Source organism: Syngnathus scovelli, chromosome 11 (assembly GCF_024217435.2).
Source record: "Syngnathus scovelli strain Florida chromosome 11, RoL_Ssco_1.2, whole genome shotgun sequence".
Taxonomy (NCBI): Eukaryota; Metazoa; Chordata; class Actinopteri; order Syngnathiformes; family Syngnathidae; genus Syngnathus; species Syngnathus scovelli.
Genome location: NC_090857.1, coordinates 4,335,874 through 4,359,741, shown reverse-complemented (window position 1 = coordinate 4,359,741; position 23,868 = coordinate 4,335,874). Strand labels below are relative to the sequence as shown.

Genomic DNA, 23,868 nt, shown 5'->3' with positions numbered 1-23,868 from the left:
AATTAATTATGCAGAGCACATGAGAGCTCCTTTAATATCAGGCCGTTGGTTAATATACACACGTTGCAGCTTTGAGTTGATATCGCCAAAGAGTGTGACACCTCCACTCAAGGTGCCACAAGAGAATCAGACCTGTGCTGGCTGTGCTGCCTGTCAGCGTGATGGATGGCCGCGCTGCTGATAGAACGAATGCAAACGCATGCGCCTGTCTCCGAGGAGAGATGGAATAAAGGGGAGTTGATCACTTCAGCGCCTCTGCCAACACACATACACACACACCGTATGAACAAACTCAAACCTTCAGAGGAATGTCTTCTTGATTGAATTGTCTTGTACTTTTGAGGATGTTTTCCTTTCCGTTTTAGATGAGTGCCTTCTTAACTTATGCGCTTAGGATGTGTGAACGAACACGTATGCGTGTTTGTTGCCCGCACGCGGTTTCAGCCAGTGAATTGGGATCGATAACGCTGCCAGATTATTAGTCCCTCGGAAAGAGTCACACCGTATGAGGGAGCGGGTGGATTAGTTGGTGGACTCTTCTCCTTGAATGGGGCCCCTAATTAGACTTGTGCGGACCCGTTGCTGCTTGCGACGTGATGGATGATTTAGGGTTAGAGAATGTTGCAAGCGATCGGCCCAGGAGAAATTTAACCCATCTCTCATTTTATTCCAACTTGACAGGAATTTCCAAGCACCACCGAGCTCTTACGGGCCAAACTTAGCTTGTTAGTTGGCCGCCGGCATGAACAGAAAGATGCCCCCTCGGTTTTTGACAGACTTGCACAAGGGGGAAGTGGAGAGAGTGGATCGGAGTCTGCATTTAGCTTTGTCAGCCAAAGCTCCTGTGACTCAGCAAAGCAATCGGGCAAATGACATTTAGGATTTTGCGCTTAGTTGTGTTGTACGAGCACATGAATTTTAGTGGGCCTCAGTCACCCAAGACAAAAGATAAGTTTTACATAGAGACTTTTCAAGTATAGTATAGTGCATAGATTGCTGTTTTTGTGGACTATGAAAGTCAAAGGTGTGTGGAAACATGATTGGAAATTTGGTTCTTACTTTAAAACACTGTTGTCAAACTCATTTATGTCGTGGGCCGCATTGTCGTTTTTTTGGAGGAGCATTATGACTACTACTATAACTGCACAATTAATGACTAATTTTGAAATCAGAGACTAGTAAAAACTGTTCAAATATTTTTTTTTAATTGCTACCAATATCTCTATTATTTAAGAGTCAAGTGAATTTGTAATTTTAGCACTGACACATGATGTTGAACTGTCTTCGCGGGCCACATAAAATGATCTGGTGGGCCGTATCGGGCCCCCGGGCCTTCGAGTTTGATACTTTAAAAGGACAAATGAGCAAACACAAGCTCAGGTGTACCTGCTCCACCAAAACTAGTCCAACAGAATACCAATGTCATTTCACACGTACTTTTGCAAAGCGCATACATTCCTCCAAGCCCACAGATCACATTTACATTTTTTTCGACCGGACAGGAGAAACACACACACTGCCCCATCCATCTGCAGGGCATATTCCAAGGAACACACAGACACACACCAAGGACGGAGGCATGCATGCTGAATAACACATATAAATCCACGTGCAACACGGCCTAAGTAAACAGAGTCATAAAAGGATGCAAACAAAAATGCGGATTCGTTATCACACATGCTTGCACACCGGCGATCGCACTTAATGAAGTTGCGCATCTTTCAGCGTGCCATATTCACTGCAGCGAAAGCAAATCGAGCTGCTCTGTTTGTTGTCGTCGTCGCTGTGGCTCAGCCAATGAGAAAATTGCACTTTGAGGGTCATTAAGTGGCTCAGGAAGGCTCTCGTAAATGGCCGTGGCTCTCCCGGGATGTAGCTCCACCTGCATCAGCGCTCTGCTGATAGGTGGGACTGTGCTTTAGTACATTCCGATTGGCAGCCATGTTTGATGCCGCTTTAAATAATCTTCTGTGGATGAAGAATTCAAGTTTCCAGTGAATATACAATATATGTGGGTCACACAGCCAAGATGGTTACATTCAATTCCTGCCAAGTGTTGTTATGGGAGAGAAATGAGGGTGTGAAAGCAGCCTTATAGATTAAGACAACTCAAGTGAGTGGCCATTACGCTTGTCAGATCTGTTCAAGCAAAACGGCCACATTCACCAACGCTGCCATCATCTTACATTTGCTTCCACAAATAAATTCATCTCATAAAACCTTAGCTAATTAAATGAAGCTGTTATTGAACAAGTCAAAGTTGGACCGAGAGCCTCGCTGTCAAGATCTATCCTCGCTGTTCATTCCTTGAGTTGAATCGTAACAATGATGTGCGTTCACAGCTGCGGGCCCACGCGGTGGACATGAACGGCAACCAGGTGGAGAATCCAATCGATTTGTACATCTACGTGATTGACATGAATGACAACAGGCCCGAGTTTAAGAATCAAGTGTACAACGGCTCAGTAGCTGAAGGATCCAAACCAGGTAAGACCAAAGCCGGGGCCAATATGCACGACAGTCAAAGCGAAGTCAGGTTTTCCCACTGTGGGAAATCGTTAAAAGCACTTGTTTTTGGAGTTTGTTTGCTTCATGAGACATGTCTATAACAGTGTATGTATTATTAGTAAACGCTGTGGACCATAGAAAAAAGTTGCTCTTGCCAGAGTATTAAGGAACAGAGCCGTGGTCAGTTGCAAGCTAAATACGAGAGCGGAATGTTTAAGTAGATTTCTTGTCTCGACTGGACGAACTCTTGTTCTAACAATCAGACCCTGAGGACCCGTGTTTGTTTTCACAGCGTTCAGTTATTGTTCTGTTGCAAAGTTTTATCTCAAGGGGATTTGTAAACAATATAGGAAGGCATGATGTGTGTCCGTGTGGGGAGGGGAGGGGGGGGGGTTGTCTCAGTGGAGCGTGGATCTATATACAGAAAACCTAATTAGAGAGAGCAACCAGACATTTCTCTGTCTTTTTTTTTATATTTCATCATTGTCATGCTCACTGCTTAGTTCAAAATGAGAATGTAAAAGGGCAATTGTGTTGCGCTTGAATGCAGGTTTGATGAGAATGCGTTTTGTCAACCAAATTAACGGGGAGGGTTTCGTCTACGACGTAGTTGCTCCTGTCTGTGTTTGATGTAAAACAAGTCATGTTTTGGGTTATTGCTTCCTGAATAGATTTGTTTTAATTAGGAAACAAAGTTGAAGATCACAAGGATAAAAATATTTTGCTACACGAATAATGGATCCAGTTAAGGTTCACTTCAGGTCAAATTGCGCTTTGGAAATAATCCCTAACAATGAAATAAATTTTAACAGAACAATACCCTGTTTTTTACGATTTAGATATGAAATGAGCTAGTTGCTGTTCAACTGAAGTTGTGCAAAAAGAAATAAAAAAGAACAAGGCATTAAAGCATAAATATTTACTTTTACACATCTTTTTTTCAGATTTATCCAACCATTGGCAAGTAAAGGAGAACATGCACGCACACACACCCATATAGCAAGCAGCTTCGTCTGCAGACACACTTATCAAAGGTTCAGTGAAGCACTACAGCATATCTCCCAAAGTAATGTAGCATGAAAGCCACCAAAGAGATCTACCGGGAAGCATTACCGTCACCAGATGTTACACCATGAGGGAAGCAAAGCAACAGCAAACATCAATTTCAGCCAGCTTTGTTTGTCACCTCGCCACACCACCAAACGTGCACGCATGGTTCCAGAATAAAATTTTTAACGGTCCTGAAATGATTTTGATGGCCATCTGTGTGGTTCGTTTCCGGCTCACTTGAAGCCACTCTTTGTATTGACAATTCATACATACAAAATAAATATGGTAAATATATAAAAGAAAAAGCTAACATATATATGGAAAAGCTAAAAAGATTGAGAACAATTTATGTACAATTATTACTTTCAGTACAGGAACGTGTTTTGGTGACAGGCACTGATTTTGGAGCCTTGTTATACCTGGCGACTTTTTTTAAAATTATTTATTCAAATTCGACAGGCCTGATGACAACACTGTTCGTTGCGCTGACAAATGTAAAACGGGGACTTTCAATTTACAAAGTATTAATCATGAAAAATGGACGCCGCCATTTATAGACCTAGTCACTCTCACGAGAGTTCAGATTTTTTAAGTAATCAATTCTGACCTACTAACGTGTGAAATATTAAGTCATGTATTTGATATCATTACATGTACAGCAGCTACAGAATTAACAGTGATCATCACCCTCTTCCTATTTTTCATCTCATCCACAGTGTACACAGGGTCGAATGATTAAATCCATCGCTCGCAACAATCTCACATTTAGTAGTCAGCTGTATTAGCAGACGAGGTGCTAGTCGCGCTTCGACGACACTTGCTCTGCAACTGATAATGATTTCACTGACTGAAAAAGTGAGGAGGATGTGGAAGAAACTATATTGGTAACTGTGATACGGGTGAAAGTGTAAGTGTCACGCAAAAGTGTTATCAAAAAGGTGTTTAATCCGCCGTAGTCAGTATAAAAGTGGAATCTTATATAACCACAAAGCATGGAGCAGGAGTGTCAAACTAACACACAGCGACAAAGCAAACTTGTGAATGACTAGTTTTGAAATCAGAGACGAGTCAAAACTGTTCAAATTGTTTAAAAAGATGAATGGTAATAAAAATTGCTAGCAATATATTTGAAAAGTGAAGACAATTTATAATTTTAGTAATGACACAAATGCAAAATTGGTCTTTGCGGGCCACATAAAATGATGTGGCAGGCCATATCTGGCCCCCGGGCCTTGAGTTTGACACCTATGACTTAGAGTGTATGATTTCTTTTTTTTTTTTTTTTTTTTTTATGACTGAAATTCATATTTAGATTTTGGCATTTAGATGACTTTTCTGGTCGCAAAATATTAGACACACACACTGTAATCTTCTCTGATAAACTCAGAACTGCTGTTTTGTAATCAGTTGTTGCATATTAGAAATCAAGAACTGATTAGAATGGAAAACAATTCAAAGAATGGCCTACAACAGAATGCCTTTTTTTTCCCCCCCAAACAATTTGTGTGACTGAAAGTATGCAATTATGTCAGTTCATCTTGCCAAACTCTCCGAGAGCATCAGACAGAACCACTCTGCCGCATTTCGAAAATCCCCTCTTGCGTGGAATGCGATCTTTGCATGGAGCTAGCAATGGCTGCCAGTGACCTCATGCGGTAATGGCGAGTTTCCAAAGTTACTTTCCTTTTTGTTCCTCTGGGAGCAGCGGGCTCCATTAGAGGCTATCAGCACCCTGCGTCGCCTCATTGTTTCCCACAAGATTCACTATTTCAGCCTTTTCTCCTGACTTGCTTCCCTCCTCAACCTGCACTTCCACCCCAATTTCTCCTGCTCCGATAAGACTCTCATGGCTGCTCACTTTGTGGATTTCCACTTTGTTAATTCCCCTCTTCACTTTCGATTTGGCGATTTCATACCGTTTGTTGATATCTAGCCTTCTTTCTCTAATTTCTTCAAATATGGGAGGCAGAAGTTGATTCTGGCAGAAAGCCTCATATAGGTCACGAATAACACACGAGCAAAATGACCAATAATATTTGCATTTGCCAGCAGAAAAATATGTTCACCTCCAGTGATTTTGGTGAAAAAGCAATTAGGATTCGGTATTAGTATTCAAATTAAAGAGGAATTAAACAGGCTCTGAGATGAACCCTTTTGGGCATGGCGGGCGTCTTTGTATATGAGATGAGGCGATCATGAATCTTCTTATTATAATGAAAGGTAGTAGAGCCAAAATGTGAAGAGGCTGATCATACTTTCCAGAAATTGGACCTTTTTTTTTCTCACTTTTGACATTCTTTTAACTGTCAACTTTTCCTTTCTGGATATGCCAAACTCTGCTTTCTAGCTTAATGAGGTTTGAAATGGAATTCTTGGCTACAATTACCCTGTCACGGGGATGTACCTGCTGACTTTTCTTTGACTTTGACAGTCTTGTCAAATAGATTATGGAAATATATGGATTGAAAACATATTCATATTTACCCTCCGAAGGAGCGACAATTTACTCTGAGGTCCAGCACGGACACTGATCAGCCTTGATTTTATCGGGAAAAAATGTCAGTTGAAGAAAATGCAGCCTTTTTTTACTGTCAGCTCACTCTAGCATTTTTACATTACACAAGCCTCTTTTTTTTTTTTTTTTTTTTTAATCTCATCAATAGCAACAACCTGCAATTGGCAACATTTTCCCAGAAACTCAGCCAGAGATTTCTTCTTGTTCTAGCACAAAGTGTTTCTAATTGCGCGGTCGAACCGGAAGGCCCATCTGACAAACATGTATTCATCAATAATTGCCCTCAGGAAGGCTGCAGAAACAAAATGGCCTTTTGTAGTAACATATGGACCCCCTGAACACAAACGCACTCGGCCTTGACTCATTCTGACGATCCTTACTATAATAAAAGCAGCAGTACTTTGCCTCATATTGAGATTCATATTCTTTGTACTTCAACCAAAGTTTGTATTCTGAGCTTGACTTTTGTCATTTATTCAAAGTGTTTAAGACGTCATCATCTTTTCTGTGGGCAGGCTCGTCTGTTATGCAAGTGACAGCCAGCGACTCGGACGACGCTACCACGGCCAACGGCATGGTCCGCTACCGCATTCTCTCGCAGACGCCCCACAGCCCCATCCCCAACATGTTCACCATCAACAGCGAGACTGGAGACATTGTCACAGTTGCAGCTGGTCTGGACAGAGAGGTTTGTGGGACACATTTGAAAAGAACCGGGATACTGTGACCGAGCGTGTAACTTCATTTACTTGAATATTAAAAACGAATTTTCCTCATTGAAATGAATTGAAATGAACTTCATCAGTTCCAGCCCCCAAAATAATTCAAAACAGTCTCATGTATCAGTACTGTCAGAAACAAAGGAGTCCGTCATTTTTTTGTCTACGACCAACCTGTAATGAATCCACGGCCCGATTTTGGGCCCTAGCCCACCAGTTGAGAACCAGTGCTTTAAAATATGAATCCATGTCTCAGCCAAAAATTGCCAGATTATAATTTTTAGTCTGGTCTTCAGAAAAGAAAACTTTCAAGACATGAAATGCTAACTTACTGCCAAATGGTTGTCAACAAATAACCAACCTAATGACAAAGAAACTATAAAGATAAACAGAACAGTTATTGCTACTGATAAGGTTTTTAGAATTTCACTGTCCTTGTATTATTTTATTGTATTTTTTTTTTTTTTTTTTTTTTTTTTTTACCACTATGGTTATCCTTAAACCTAACAGCACAACTTGTCCCACTTCCACCCGATTCTTCTAACGAGGGAGGTCACTCAGGGTTCATCTATGTCCATGCCTTTAGGCTCCACAGAGCAGCATTTTTCTTGCTGCAAGAAAGGAAATGCGAATAGTAAATCCAGGGAAACATTTAAATTTGTATGCCGTCGTAATGAGTGTAATTTCATCTTGTAACTTACTTGGTTGATTTTTACAGCGGGCATAAAAGCACTATTGATTGTATCTCATAATGTTTATATTCTGAGACGTCTCACTGGTCCCTCTCAGCACTAAACCCAGTGAGCCAACACTTTTGAAATGAAAGCTGCGTTTAACAGTAGAAAGTAAGCATGTTTTGAAAAGTTTCACTTAAAGAACAAAACCTGAACATAATATTTCATTTTTCATTCCTTGTCTGTGGTTGGCATGCTGACGAAGTTTATGGAACACTATCAGAGTTGAGTAAACATGGGCCATCTTTGTGTTCCTGCTCTTATTTTGGTCCATGCAGACGTGATAGCTGCTGATGGGAGGCAAAGAAAAGCGATTGATCTGAACACATCCCGCCAAACTAGGTCCTACCTTTCCTGTGATTAGGCTTCTCGCACCAAAGCTGTGACTGCGAGTGCACCATTCTGCTGTTCAGCTCATTAAATCAAACACACTTAGTTACACGGACACCTTTGCGAACGCATTTTCACGTTTCAGTGACACGGAGCAGTGAACATGATAAGATGGCTGCCAGGTGCCTCGCTGATGTAGTGAAAAGACACCAGTGCTATCACATACCGTTTGTGTCAGCAATCAAAGTCGGATAAACACCTTTATAGCTTTCCCTATCGCTTCCTCTTACAGTTGAGCTAATCCTCATCCACCACAGTGGTGTTTAATTAGAATATTCATGTGTTAATTAACAGGTGAAGCAGTTTGTCTTATAGTGAGGAGATGAGGTTACATGGGCTTTTGCCTAGTTATTGCTTCCCCTGACATTACTGAACGCCAATTATTGTTATAAGCATTCTCTGGCAATAACCTCCCTCGGGCTCGCTCCTCTCAACCCACGTGTTTTCACATGCTTCATTTGACAGCCTTAGTCATCTTGCTTTGTGTTAATCATGCCAGCGTAAGATGACTTGGTGTATTCAAATCAAGAGTTTATCTATCTATCTATCTATCTATCTATCTATCTATCTATCTATCTACGTATCTATCTATCTATCTATCTATCTATCTATCTATCTATCTATCTATCTATCTATCTATAGATTGATATAGATACATATACATATGTATACATATATACATATACATACCGTGTTTTCCTGACTATAAGTTGCTCCGGAGTACAAGTCGCACCAGCCATAAAATGCATAATAAAGAAAAAAAAGACTTATATAAGTAGCATTTTTGGGGGACATTTTTTTGATGAAATCCAACACCAAGAACAGACATGTCATGAAAGGGAATTTAAAATAAAAATAGAATAGGCAACAACAGGTTGAACGGTACGGTATGCTAACGTTACATAAACAAATAAACAAATAACTAAGAACCTGACATATTAAAGTTATTCAAATAACCATAGCATAAATAACATGGTAACAAGTTTGTCGAAACATCCGTGTCACTCCAAATGACTAAATCCCACGAAATCTTCATCCTCTGTGCAACTTATAAACAACTCCGCTAACCCTCAAAGTAGAAGATGCGGCGCTTCCGCTTCTACGTGGCTTACGTCAGACTCGTCAGTTGCATTTCCAATTATTCCACAGGCCTAGAGCGCCCTCTTGCGGTTTAATGTGAAAATAGCATGTGAAATGATCTGATGTGTTAATAATTTCACAAGTAAGTCGCTCCTGTGTATAAGTCGCACCCCTGGCCAAATTATAAAAAGGTTGCAACTTATAGTCGGGAAAATACGGTACATGTTATACATTTTAGAGTTTACGTACATATTAGAGTTTACATTGAGCTTCTCTCGTTTTCAAGTTGGAAACTACCAACTCAACTATACAATGTGATAAATTTCTGTTTGACGTCGCTAAGATCCTCAGTAGTATGCTCAAGCCAGCCGCATCTTGGTTCCACAGCTGGCGAGATAACATTCTTTGTAAGCAGCGGCTGGCCTGGCAAAGACAACCGCTGTCTTTCATTAGCCCAGAATGTCTCAATCCCCCCAAGCCTGGAGCCTCCAACAGTCTGGTATGGCACGATGTGATGTGGCTCTTTGCCAGACTGTCCGCACCGCTGTTGCCAAGCCGATGCAGGACTACGCGGCCTGTGCTGGCTGCAGGCGATGAGTTCCCACAATCTGGCTCTATTAGTGTCTTTGCATTCCACCTGGAGAAGAATGCATGCTTAAAATGGGCCGGGTGGGAGCTGTATGGTCTATGAGGGTCGGAGTTATGTTAACTGGATGCTAGTCTGCACCAGCTAATCCCCTGGAGAATTGTGAGCAGGTTGCTGAATGAGAAGTAATGATGCATGGAGGTGGATGAAGCTATTTTGGAGCCAACACTGAATCAAGAGAGGTGAAAAAGATGTTCTAAATATAGTGTCAACTTTGCATTGACCTTTTCTTGAGAAACTTTTCTTTTGTTGCGCGGTTACAACCACTTTTGACACTTTTCACAAATAGGCAGAAAACAAAAGATTTACTTTGATATGAAATACTGAACACTTAACACTGTAGCGCCTAGACTGATTTAAGACTAATGCTATTTCTTTTTTTAACTAAGTGAGGTAACAAACTCATTGTTGCTTCTCCTCCCACTAAGATGTGATGTAATTAATTCCAAAAGGCTTTTAATGGATGTGTCAAAAACCTTCCACCGATGGTTTGTACAGACATATTGTGTGTTCAACAAGGTGTCCTTGTCACTTTTGTTTAGCTTCTCTTCGTCCCTGTGTCTTATTCATGGAGGATTCTGTGCTTGTCGTGTTCCTATTTAATTCATCACATTCTGGCTAATATGGTAGCAGCTTCTATACATACACAATTGGGCAAAACTTGGAACCCCTGTGTTAATAAAAGATATGTAATAATAATAATAATAGTGGATGCTATTTGTCAGTATTTCATCTTTTTATATCTCGTTGACCAACAACATTGCTGCATCAACAGGAAATGGGCAAAGCACAACCCCCAGTTTCTCTTTTTTTTTTTTTAAAGCTAGCTAAATACATTGTGCTTTTCTGTTATCATACACTAATTATTGTGCAAACAAAAAGAATAATTGAGGAAAATGATATTTGCCGCAAATGGACTCGACGTTTTCCCGACGCCTCTTACTTGCCTGATGTAAAATACACAAAGTTGTTAATTGTGGACCAATGGTAAGAGGTTTTCAAAGTCAGCTTTCAGTGGCGTAAAACACACTTTGGATATACGCAGAATGCTTTGGGATTTGGGGAAAAAGCAGTGCTGGACTCTAATTGAACTGCTCAGCGTTTCTACAGGACTCATTAGAGAGCCTCTTACTAGCTTGTTTGGCCACTTTTAGACTACAAAGTGCACTTGGCTGTGTGCGTGTGCCTGCGCCTGCACGTGTTTCCCACCTGTTCCATCACACCGGACCATTAGTCGATACGCATGTGTGCACTAGAAGGGCCATGAACACCCAAATAGCCTCCGATGAGAGATTAAAAAATACTGCAGGTGCGAGAATGCCTTTTTCTCATCCCCAATTATATGAGAGCTCCACCTGCTGGCAGTCGTCAAAGAACTAAGCAATAGTTTCTCCTGCAGTCTTTGTATCGATATGTATGTGACTGGATCTTTATGAGACTGCCAAGGGAGTCATTTAGTCTGAAGTGCTTTATGAAGGTGATCTCTTATTGATATTTCATTACATCTCTGATAGAGGTCAGGTTGGAATCAATCATTAATACGACTGCGTGGGTGTGGAGCAATAAGCGTTTGCGTACTTCATGAAATTCACCTAATGACCTCTTTTGGGTTTCACTAAATGTCTTGTGATGCAAGTGGATCTACAATAAGATGCAATATTAATTCCCCCAAAAATCGTTGTTTCAGAGAATGTGCAAGGATGTGGTTAGTGAGAGTTCAAGAGACCAAGATGATGTGATGCAGAAAGGGGATCAAACGAGCCGCAGAACGCCACTGAACAAAAGCGCCCAATAAACTCGAAATAAATGAAAATGATCTGGCAAAGGCCTCGCTACCCGACCGTGGCGGCACGACCCCTCCCCCATCCCCCATCTTTTCAAAGAGCTGCTTTTATTATCCTTCCCTTCAGACAGTTCCTGACATTAGTACAGCTTATAGAGAAGCTTTTTTTAGAACACACACATAGCCAGCACAAAGCTGAATAAGGCAAATGTATAGTCTGTCAACAGGAGATTATCAACTGGCTACTCCGTACATGTTCAACAAAGCATCCGGCTCTGCTGACTCTGACCTGTCCTTGACGTCCATTCTCTGCTCCTCTATCTCTGCACCCTGACTCAGACTTCGACTTAGAAAGAGACCACTTAATAACTATGAATACTGCAACCATTGCTACGATAGGTGCAAATACACTAACACTTGTGGATCGTGCATGAAGAAACTGTATGTTGTACATGTATTGGTCCGTTTTCAGCACCATGGACAGCTACCACAGTGAGCCATTGAAGGTGCTGTTTTCAGGGAGTGACTGCTTTGTGTGCTGCGGTGTATTATGGCACACGCGGGTTCAGGGCAAGACTTCTTAACATTTAACCATCATTTCACTTATGATACAGTCAATTTGTTATTTGTGCAGTAGAAGATATCCGTTGTTCCATTTTGCTGGCTTTACATGTTTGTTGATGTTTCCTTGTTTCTCTCCACTTCTCTTTCCAGAAAGTCTCCCAGTACACTATTATTGTCCAAGCCACTGACATGGAAGGAAACTTGAACTTTGGCTTGTCCAACACAGCCACAGCCTTGATCTCCATCACAGACATCAACGACAATCCCCCAGAACTAACCGTCAGGACGGTGAGTGCAAAACGAAGAAACCGAGTAAACATTTTGAACTTCCTGCTCCTGAGGGGAAAACGATCCCAGTAAGATTTGGTGTTACATAATACCTTCATGCTCCATTAACACCACAAGACAGAAGTAAGATTCTATATAACCCATATATTGTGTCTTATATTCTGAAAGTCAAGAGATGGTGTTACTTTCTGCATCAGAAGCCACAGGCGATGTAAGCAGTGTCAGCATCACACAGTGTGATCTCCGTCCCCTCGGCTTTGCTGTCGTCCGCCGCATGCCAGGACAGTTCCAGTCGCGCGCTCTGATAAGAGCTCCCCAGATGTCAGCAAACGGGGAGCTCCTCGCTCGCTCGCACAACCTCCATCTGTGTTGCTGGCCGCCAACGCCGGTCCTCACGATAGCAGTCAACTGTAGTGTTGGGCATCAACAAGAGTTGTGACACTGTTGTATAGCAACAACTGGCACTTTAGCTTTTCCTTAGTTTTCTGATTTAAGTTTAACATTGATGTGGACACATTGAATTGAATTGTGCTATAGGGCCAAAAAAAAAAATCTGTTTTAATTGGATGCCAACGTTGGTGCTATGTGTCCACGCGTGTCGTCCTAATCAAAACCGAAAGCTGAAGCGCTGAAATACCTGAAAGAGGATGAGAACGTTTGATTTTTGATTCACGCTTCCCTCTGCTGCTCTCCACTTTGATGTGAGTTTAAAAGCAGCAGGAATGCAAAGCGACTTGGCTGTGTGAGGTGGCAAAATAAGAATAAGGTTACAAGCTGGTTCCTCAGCGTTCCTCATCACGCCGCTGTGAAGCCACAGTAGCCATCTACTGCTACTGCTGAAAAAGCTTTTAGTGTAGTAGCATTTTGTTTCATGCTAATTGAATCATTAATTTTGCATTGCTCTTGCTAAATACTTTGGCAGGTTTTCGAACCCCCATTGCCATCCTCATGGGCCTCAACTCTTATTTTAGGTTTATTAATTTCTATAATTGTTCATATATTTAATTTTATCGGTACAGCACAGGAGCCTAGAAAGCATTGTGTCGTCAATACGTTTTATGGCATTTGAATGAGGTTTTACCGATTTACTTTTCGATTCCATTTGCAAAGTGCACTGGAGTCCCTTGTAACAATTAACGTTTGCCCCACGCTCGTTCACATTTCTGTCGAGAGAGTGGCCATTTTGCCCTCACTTCCAGTCCGCATCATTAAGTGTGCCTCTGAGAGCGTCTATTCCATTTGGCTGAGTGACAGCATGGCCAAACTGGCTTGGAAGGTTTTTAGTTGTTTGTGCTAAAAGCTTGGGGCGAGCATGAAACAGAGGCGCTCGCAAGCCAGTGCTGCATTTTTTATTTCAGTCCCCGTGCTTGTCGCTCGGGCCGTACTGCAGGGCATGGCAGGAGGAGAGGTAGAGATGTGAGGAAGTTGAGGCTCAAGTGCAAAGAGGTAGCTCAGATGCTACTTGAGTCCCATAAAGATGAGGCTGTTAGTGAACAGCAGAATTCTGTCCAGTCATCTGAGCTCCAGCTCACTCGCAACCTGAATGAGATAATGAATGGAATGGACATCTATGTAATGTCAATTTGTCCTCCTCGTGTCGCTATGCAGTTTTCCGGAGAGGTGCCAGAGAACAAAGTGAATGTGGTGGTGGCCAACCTGACGGTGGTGGACCGGGATCAGCCTCATAGTCCCAACTGGAACGCGGTGTACCGTATTGTCAGCGGAGACCCTTCCGGACATTTCACCATCCGCACAAACCCTGTCACCAATGAGGGCATGCTGACTGTAATTAAGGTGACTCTTGATGAAATGTCTTTGATGATAATCATCTGAGAAATCTGTATTTTCCTGATCTCCTCTCATGCGTCCTCTCCAGCCAGTGGACTTTGAGATGAATCGGGCTTTCATGCTGACCGTGGTGGTGTCCAATCAAGCCCACTTGGCCAGTGGCATCCAGTCATCGCTCCAGTCCACTGCCGGCGTCACCATCTCGGTTCAGGATGTGAACGAGCCTCCCGTTTTCCCGGTTAACCCAAAACCCATCCGCTTTGAGGAGGGCGTTTCGGCAGGGACGACGCTTACCGTGTTTTCAGCTCAGGACCCGGACCACTTTGTCCATCAGATTGTCAGGTACTAGCAGAATGTTACCTTTCATTATCATGGAAATTGTAAACCAAGAAATACAAAGAAACCACTGGGCCAAGTTTTTCACCAATATGCCCACAAGGGCGGCGCAATAAAAATTCCCCTCACGATTCCAAGGTTGAAGGCCCTAATACAAGCTCCAGTCTTTCTAGAAAGTTAGTTGGAATTGGCTCAAACCTCTCAAATTCCAAAGATCATATCGTAATGGGGCTCGCATTGATTTGGGATCAGTAAATCGAGACAAAGTTGTGCTAGTTAAAATCAAATTAATTTAGGTTTCTTTAGCCCACTTGGCTCACTTATTCACTGATCAGAATCGACAGCATTAAAGTGAGTTAGCCAAACATGACTTTAAATTCCCATACTCGCTCGTTTTCATTAAAAGTCATTTAAAGGTTAAAGCCTGACTTGATTGCTTCTTAGCGCATTGTGAGTTTGTTCTCAGTTTGGTGCCGCTCCTTGATCCACGGGGAGCACTTGCTCCAAAGTTCACGCTTCTCCTTCAACACCGCACGCTGACATTCTCAAGCGGCTCTCCGTGCCCAAACTTTAAGATAGTGTCGCCTCCCGGTGGTCCGGTGCGGTGTGAAGAGGTCATCGTATAACGAGTGGGACGTCGGGCCCTCTTCCTCCTAATTGATTATGTTGGGCATCGGTGGGAGCGTGGCCGACCCACGTTGCGCCGCCCAGGCATCGACCCCGTGCACTCCGAGGCCCGGCGGCTTCATTCTACTCTGTCGCGAGTGCCACTGAGAGCCATTGATTTTTCTTAATGTCACTCAGATGACCTCTTCCACCAACAAACCACTGAGCGCATATGTTTAGCACCGAAGTGGCCTTCTTGTCGACACATAGAAATGGCCACTTTTGTTTTCATACAAATGGCGTTTGAGTGTCGCATTTATATTTTTGCTTACATGTCACACAAGCTTTCCCAGCGAGAGAGGCAACCCCCCTTTTGTGCTTCGTCTTTTTCTTTTGCTCCCACTGACCGCTGGTCTTTTTCTTCTCTGTCAGTGTGGTGGTGTTATTGATATGAGCTCAGAGTTGCTGTCTCCACCACAGCAGCTTGCCAGCAGATGCTCACGTCTACCGCTGCCGCGCTCCGTTCGGGTGACCTTGCGTGAACCCCCACACACATGCATAAAAAAGACTGTAATGCTCAAAAGTAGCCCCACAAACACCAGTAAGTGGTGAATGGGAAAAGAGCCAGATTGGCTTTCTGAGGTTCTTGCTTTTTTTTTTTTGGGAGGAAAAAAATTCCTTTTCAAGAAGAGCTTTGAGGCCATTAGCCATCTGGTTTGCCCGTTAATACGGTTTAGCTCGCTCTCTGTAAGATATTATCCACATTTTTGTTTTCAAATGATGGAAGATAACAACTTCATTGCCGTATGTCCATGACAGTTGTAGTGACTTTAGGCTTGTCCCATCGAGTCGCTGGCATCAATGACAACTTTAATTTTGGAGACTCCTCCTGGCACAACCCAACCACTTTTTTAATTGGGAAACAAAGTCTTTTGCTGTTTTCTTTTTTTCAATCACAGAATCCCCCCCCCCTCCTCCTTAGTCGCAAAGTCAGTTGTTAATTGTCATCTGTAATTGTGGTTGTCAGTTTCAGCTCTGTCAACTTTGTCGCATCAGCGACAACGGAAGTTGCAGTTTGTCCTCGTGGGTATGAAGAGCCGTGCAGTCGAGAAATCTGTTCAACAGCTTTGCGTGATGCGTTCATGTTTCTGCGCTAATTAACTGCCACAGGATACTTGGCTAACATATGTTGATCTCCACGTGGAGCTGCACTTTTCAAAGGGTACAAACCTGATGGCTATTTCAGGTATACAAATATCTTGAGAATTGATACAGTCCCTTTGGATGAAGATAACGTTACAGCCTTTATTTAGTTTAGCACAGGGTCGAACTCTTACACTCAGGAGGGCTTGACCAAATTCTTCTTTCATAGAGCAGCGACTCTAGCAGGAAAATGTAAATATTGTAAACTTTCTGCTAAATTGAATGATCTATTTGTCTTTTTTTTTCTCTCCGGACAAATGTGTGCACAGATATTCAAAGCTATCAGATCCCGCAAACTGGCTGAGGATCAACAGGACCAACGGTCAGATAACGACAATGGCCCTACTTGACCGAGAATCCATGTATGTGAAAAACAACATATATGAGGCCACATTTCTGGCCTTCGACAATGGTAAGTCCGGTAAGTGAGGATGGCAGCATTTGCTCAACCTAACCAAAAATATTTACTTTTTCAAACATGCCCTTTTTTATAAACTTAGACCACAGGAATCAAATTGAAGGCCTGTTTGCCATTAAAGTAAATAAATTGTTTTGACCTCAAATCCGGAATATGGATTTGGTCTTATCATTTAAGAAAAAAAATATTAGACTGAAAAGTGATTTTGTTTCTTTATTATAACCAATTTTACAAACATTTCTTTTCACAGAATCATTTATATTTCCTGTGATTTGTAATTTAGTGTGTTGGTAATATACATACAAACAATCAGACGCAATTGTGTATATGTAATAATATTATTTGATTACACATTACAATATATTTTTCGTCAGCCCTCTGATGAAAACCATAAATCCAATGCATTTCGACATAGAAATGAACTCGACACCACTGCACTTAGACAACAAAGACATTGTTGGTCAACAGAGTGTCTTGATTACAGCCACGTCATTCATTCATTTAAAGGTCATGGCCGCCGGCTTAGTTCCAATGGCACTATAAAAGCCACGACGTACAGTATGCTACTTTCACACTCAAACGTGCTCTTTAATTATACAGCAGGATTCCAACCTCAACCTTTTGCATGAAATCCAATGTGTCACTCTAAGTGCAAATTACAACCTCAAGCACATTCAATGTGATTTTTTTTTTTTTTTTTAAATCAGTTTCTTGCAACAGTGTAGCACGAATAATGCGATGTTCCATAGCCAGCGAGGCTGCAGCTTGTCACGGATGAGTCTCACGCAGCCCACGTCGAGCAAATAATAGTAAAACGAATGTCAATGTCAACAGCTTGTATTTAGCACAAGAGTTTACAACCAACTAAATGCTTACAATAGAGAAGGTCGCTCTCTGTGAAAGACCCAGGTGGTGTGATTCAAGCGAGAGATCAAGTGCACCGACTCAGTGTCATCAGCCGATTGATTGCGGAATTGGTTAACTTATTCTGCTCAAGCCAAAAGGAAGCAACAAAGCTCCCAGCCAATCATAAGTGACAAGGCAGTCGATGAGCCCGAAGCCTTTTGGTAATCGACTTTTTACATAGTTTATGCACCAACTTGCTGTCTGGGAGAGTGTTAGTCACACTGATGAGTTTCTGTGAGAAAGTCTTTTTGCATCACTAATTTAGTTGAGCTTCCTGACCGTGTGTGGGGAAGGGCTGCATGCTGCTCAAGGCAGCAATATACGCCATTGCGGCCTGTTTGTTCAGTCAGCAGAGCAGCATGTTTAGTTTCCGACACATCAGATGGAATCAAACCAAATTGCTTCCTGAATTTCCAGAATCGAGTTTTTATTTGTTTGAATGATCGATTCGGCTATCTTTCTTAAAATGTCATTTCTTTACCCAAAAACTCAAACTAATGTTAATGTAAAAGCAAGTTTCAATACTCATCCTTGTCCCGTCCTGTAAAGCTTCTGTCGTTGGACAGAAGACGTTTTTACAAACCTCCGGCAAAAAGTTATTTGCTCAAAAGTCCTTTTCCTTCATTGTGGGTGGCTTCTTTTTGATCGGATCCTTTTGGACAAGTCTCTGCTTCCAGCTTTGTGGAAACAGTTTGATTAAAGTTTTCTTCTGTTCTGCGCTCATGAATTTGGCATAACTGGCAAGAGCCATCAAGGGATTCTCAGATGACTTTGAAGTGCAAGCGCTTGACAGCCCTGACCTTTAGGACCTTTAGGATGTGTCGAACGCCGAGAGCGAGCCAGGCCCTCTTGTCCGTCATCCAACGCCCTCAAATGGTTTTCTGGACAAATGAGCAAAAATTCGCCAATATCTTGTAGAATATAGAAGCCACTGTAGGTGTAATGTACAGGATTAGAATTGTATTTTATAATTAAAATAATAATAATAATAATTATATATATATATATATATATATATATATATATATATATATATATATATATATATATATATATATATAGTATGTAAAATTATAATAATACACAATTATAATACTAATATAATTTCTTTCTCTCTATATATATAGATATATATTATTATAATATTATTATAATTGTATTTTGTGTGATAATGCCCCAAACTTTCAGCGCCAACATCTCCCAAACTAATCCTTGTGACACTCTTCTCTGAGCTTGTGTTGCGAGTCGTACTTTGTGTCTGCCAGCAGTGCTGCACAAAGATAACAGCGTCATTGCCAGACTGCCTCCAAGTCTTCTTAGTTTTTTTTTTTTTTTTTTATGCCATCTGCATGCGTTTTCCTCTCACCTCCATTACTTCGCCCTCATCTAGCTTAGCGACTCCTCCGGTGTTTTCCCTCCTACTTCATTTGATCAAGTTGCTCTCCTCTCTATCCAGGCTCGCCTCAAGCCAGTGGGACAGGAACCCTCCAGATCTACTTGATCGATGTGAACGATAACCCGCCCGTGCTGATACCTCAGGAGGCGCAAGTGTGCCAGCGGGCACGCCCAAACTCCAAGATCAATATCACAGCTTCAGACGCTGATTCAGACCCCAATGTGGGACCGTTTGGTTTTGATCTACCGGCCTATCCTCCCAGTTTGCGCCGCAATTGGACCATTACCAGACTCAGCGGTAAGATCATGCTTAACATTGTCTTCATAATATGGAGGATTTAGTGATTGTACCATCGGCATGTCAAATTTACGAAGTGCTAGCCAATTATTTTGACCAACTGGCTCCATGAATGTCAAGTAAACAGTCAGGTGCAAAACCTAAACAAAAGAAATGTTGCCATCACATAGCAGAGGGTTGCTCTGAGCTCCCCGAGCAAAACTTTGACAAAATGTCTCCGAGTGAGAGATACAGGTTGCATCCAGCGTTGACATATGATCTACCATTTGTGACAAACGAGATATATTCACATCCCCTTGTCCCCCGAGTAACCCATCTGTCAACTAATCCACCCGGATGAATGTATCACAACACTTGCCTTGAGGACAAAGCTGATTACACACTTGAAATCATCTCCCACTGGGAGACTCCATGTTGACGGATTCGTGCATACCGAAAGTTACATTGCCGTTAAGTCGTAAACGTGTCTGCAACTCTAAAATGACGAGGAAAAACAGTCGAGTGTGCGTTTACTCGTACCGATTCACTTCATGTCCTGATGTGCTTTCCAGGCGACCATGCTCAGCTGAGGTTAAGGATTCCATACTTGGAGGCCGGCGTGTACGAGATTCCCATCACCGTGTCGGACTCCGGGAACCCTCAACTTTCCAACCGCTCCATGATCCGAGTCAAAGTGTGTCCGTGTGACGACAACGGGGACTGCAGCGCCACGGGGGCCGTCGCTGCCGCCGGCCTCGGCACAGGCGCCATCATCGCCATACTCATCTGTATCATTGTGCTACTCAGTAAGTACGACTAACTGAATGAAACAACAGGAGTGTCATTCATGGAGTCTTTATTTTGGACTGATTTTTTTCCTCCTTTATAGCAGCTTTTCATTGGCCTTTAGAGCCAATGAAATCTTCCTGGTAACACACGGCCACATAAATGTTTAACGTGAGCAGGAAAAAAAAGGCCGAGCAATTCTCTTCAACCTTCTCGCTGTATTTTCATTTCTATCGTGACGTGTACGGTTAATAATTAATTCGTTTTTTCAATTTGAATTTTGAAAATGCCAAACAAAGCTTTATAAATGGCTTTTGGAGGGGGTTCAAAATTTTCCAGGATTTTTTTTCCACAACCCCCTGCTCTCCCCGTTGCCCAACAAGAACATAGCACATTTATCAACACTCTCCTTGACACCCCCCTCCCCCTTTGGAGAATAAAAGTCTAGCTGTACCACTGTACCAAAGCGATTAGTGACATCACACTCTTAAGTTTTGATCATGAGTGCTATTTTGAGGTTTCAAACACGCAGCTGAAAATGTTTGGTGTGTGTTCCTCGCAGGCATGGTTCTCTTGTTTGTGGTGTGGATGAAACGCAGAGAGAAGGAGAAGCAGGCAAAGCCCCTTCTCATCGACCCTGAAGACGACGTCAGAGACAATATCCTCAAATATGATGAGGAAGGTGGAGGAGAGGAGGATCAGGTATGTCGGGAATGCAGTCACCAAAAGGCTGTTATCAGACACGAGCAATTTTGACATGATGAACACAAAACTCCCATTAACTTAGGGAGAATAACTCCCTGGTGGTGTATAACTCAACAAGACTTGGCAAATCGAGGTCAGCAAGACTGCATGTTTACTTTGTGCGGAGCAGAAAATGCTTTTCTGGTAACACACGCAAGATCAAGAATGTCTGTTCTTTTTTTTTTTTTTTTATTCACAAATGCTTTCCATGGCGAAAATGCCCAGACACACTAACCAGTCTTCTCAGAAAAATGGCTGCACCACCACTTTTGCCTGGAGCATGACCTTGCGATGACTCATCAACTGCAAAACAAATTAGCAAATGTGATATAGAATGTAGTTATTTATCCTGACAGAAACCGCTGGTGAATAATAATTAGGAAAGATCAAGCTCTTCACAATAATGAACATATAAATCGCAACCAAATGAGTGCAACAACGTTTGCGTCTCAAGAGAATGTGTGGTTGTATAAGCATGTGACAAGCAAAGAAATTCACAAGTGTATTACAGCGGGGGTTTTCAACTTTTTTTTTTCTTTCAAAGGGACCACCATTATAACCAAGAAGCAACTCGGAGACCACTGCTTTGGCGGAATATTATTTTACCTAATAAAATTTGCTACACTTGATGAAAACACCAAGTCACAGAAAGAGTTAGTTGATGTCTTGGGTTCACCGTTTTAAAATGGGTTGACTTATTCCAATAGGGCGTCTGTTAGAATTAGTACCAATTGTTACAATTATTTTCCATTTCCAATTTCATGAACCACCTGCAATGCCACCACGGACCACTAAAAGGCCGCAGACAACCGGTTAACAATCCTTGAGCATTGATGGATTTCGTAAAATCTTGCAGCCTCAGATTTTCCAATTCTTGCAGACAGACTTTGGAAAATTTTGCACCTTTGTCTCCATGGTCTTTGTCCAGGACTATGACCTGAGCCAGCTCCAGCAACCAGAGTCTTTGGACCACATCATCAGTAAACCGGTGGGAGTACGCCGAGTGGATGAGAGGCCTGTCATCCCAGAGTCGCAGTATCCCGTCAGACCCAGTCTGCCCCACCCTGGAGACATCGGAGATTTCATTCATGATGTACGACTGACCGTACCTACATTGTGTCCCACTCAAAAACCCGTCACAATGAATCTCTCACATCTCCAGGGTCTTCGGGCAGCAGACAACGATCCCACGGCGCCGCCCTACGACTCCCTGCTGGTGTTTGACTACGAGGGCAATGGTTCGACCGCCGGCTCAGTCAGCTCGCTCAACTCCACCAACTCGGGTGACCAAGACTACGACTACCTCAACGACTGGGGCCCTCGCTTCAAGAAGCTGGCGGACCTCTACGGTGGAGGGGACGATGACTGAGAGCCAAGGAGGGCAGGGGATGGGGTGGGTGGGGACGGCTTGCGAGAGGGCGGTGGGGTTCTTCGGCGTGAGGCGGCTCATTTGGACGGACGCCCCCCCCCCGGAAAGCACGTGTACAAGCCGGAGACGTGACCCAGGTTGGAGACATGTGAGGAGTGGACCCTTACATGGGCTGTTGAAGCTCACCGGAAACATGAAGTCCACTGCAACTGTATTCTGGCTTTATACTTTTCAAATTTGTCCGTATTGTTCTCTTTCTTTTGTTGTTGTTGTTCTCTCACCGTGCTGGACCCCGAACTCTCTGGGGACAAATCAAGGCGGTAGTGAGAGGCGCACCTCCTGAACTTAAGCTTTGATTGATTGTTCGAGAAAAAATGACCACGTCTTGCTTTAGTCTCACGCTGAAGAGAATGTTTCCGGGGATATGCCCTGTGACTCTCTCAACTTGAATTTCCTTAGAACAGAAGCACTGTCATTTTATAAAGTGCCTTTTGTGGTGTGATTTTTGTATCAGACTCCTGCTATCTCAGGATCGGTTGCCATTCATGCAGTACGGGAGAGGTCTCTCGCGTGCGTCATCGCCTGCCCTTCGGCCTTGCCCGTCACTACCCCCTGAAACCCCGCCCCCTCCCCTTCAACGCGGTCCAGGAGAGAAAGGCACAACCAGGACACACTATTCACGCTCACGGGAACAAGGCCCCAAGTTAGCGAGGACAAACTTCTTGCCCAAGGAGTTGTTCTGTTTCTCGGTCACAAGTATCACACAAATCCAGGGACGAGCCGGTATTGTGTTACATCATTTTTATACTGATTTGGGATTTGTAAATTGGTGGAGAATGCCTGCCTTTCCTCTGTGGACTCAGACATTTAGGGAGCCTTGATGTTGAGATGTTTGCCTGCCCTCTATGGTTGTTGTGTTGCTTTCTCCACACTTGTTAAGCTTCTATTGGCATGATCTGAAGAAAGCGGGGACCTTAAATGACTCCGAATCAAGCCCCGAAACATTATCCACACCTTTAACATTCCCGTTTTTTACAGTCCAGCGACAGTCTTGGAAGGTGCATGATTTTTTTTTCAAAGTTTTCTTCAAAGCACTTGTTAGTATGTGGTGAGAATGTGAAAATAGTCAACAGAAACTGTATAAATATACTCTGTATAAAGACACTGAAAAAATAAAAACACTGTAACATACATCATTTTCACGTAGTGATGAAATTTGCTGCCGGTTTTGGTCAAAGGAGCTTTTTGTTTTGCTAGTATTCTGTCTTTGCTCTCTTATTTTAAAAATCAGATACAAAACACATTATCCCTTCACTCTGGGAGACGAAACATTCATGAGCCATGCCCGTGGAATACAGAAATAGAAACCCCAAATGAGATGATTGGTTTGTCTTTAGAATATATCTATAATGTAGAATAATGGACTTTGCATATAGTGCGGCAAATTTATTGCAGCTTGTAATCTTGACCGCTTAGTGGTAGGCCGTAGCTTTATTTTCCTAATAAATCACCCACAAATTAGGTTTATTATTGGATCTCGGCAGAAGCGGCAGCGCAGCAGTGTGTGTGGTGGGGGGTCAAGAACTATATTTGTGTCCATTCCTGTGATTTCAATTAGTCAGCTGGAGTACCAAAAAAACCACTGGGGATTTAAAGGGATTTAAATCCTCTCTGGCGGCGTGTCTATCAATTAGCCACACCATTAATCCCCAAGGCGTAATCTCATTAGATAGAGCGCCTTTAATGAGACATCCAGAGAGCAA

The 23,868-nt window shown here is 42.6% G+C and overlaps 1 protein-coding gene across 5 annotated transcripts in view; it reads left to right on the top strand.

Moving 5' to 3' along the window:
* The window catches only part of cdh4 (cadherin 4, type 1, R-cadherin (retinal)), a 141,967-nt gene extending 118,666 nt beyond the window's left edge, over positions 1 to 23,301 (top strand). For 3 of the 5 annotated variants that reach the window (XM_049732819.2, XM_049732814.2, XM_049732816.2), the window contains 11 exons: positions 2,343 to 2,487; positions 6,589 to 6,761; positions 12,140 to 12,277; positions 13,886 to 14,071; positions 14,154 to 14,407; positions 16,480 to 16,631; positions 18,991 to 19,227; positions 19,779 to 20,012; positions 20,555 to 20,694; positions 21,665 to 21,829; positions 21,899 to 23,301. In XM_049732819.2, the coding sequence (XP_049588776.1) occupies positions 2,343 to 2,487; positions 6,589 to 6,761; positions 12,140 to 12,277; positions 13,886 to 14,071; positions 14,154 to 14,407; positions 16,480 to 16,631; positions 18,991 to 19,227; positions 19,779 to 20,012; positions 20,555 to 20,694; positions 21,665 to 21,829; positions 21,899 to 22,105 (2,031 nt within the window). In that variant the 3' untranslated portion in view covers positions 22,106 to 23,301. The remainder of the gene's footprint in view (positions 1 to 2,342; positions 2,488 to 6,588; positions 6,762 to 12,139; positions 12,278 to 13,885; positions 14,072 to 14,153; positions 14,408 to 16,479; positions 16,632 to 18,990; positions 19,228 to 19,778; positions 20,013 to 20,554; positions 20,695 to 21,664; positions 21,830 to 21,898) is intronic. The other 2 variants (XM_049732815.2, XM_049732817.2) reach the window with 1 other exon arrangement.
* Positions 23,302 to 23,868: the final 567 nt, after the last annotated feature.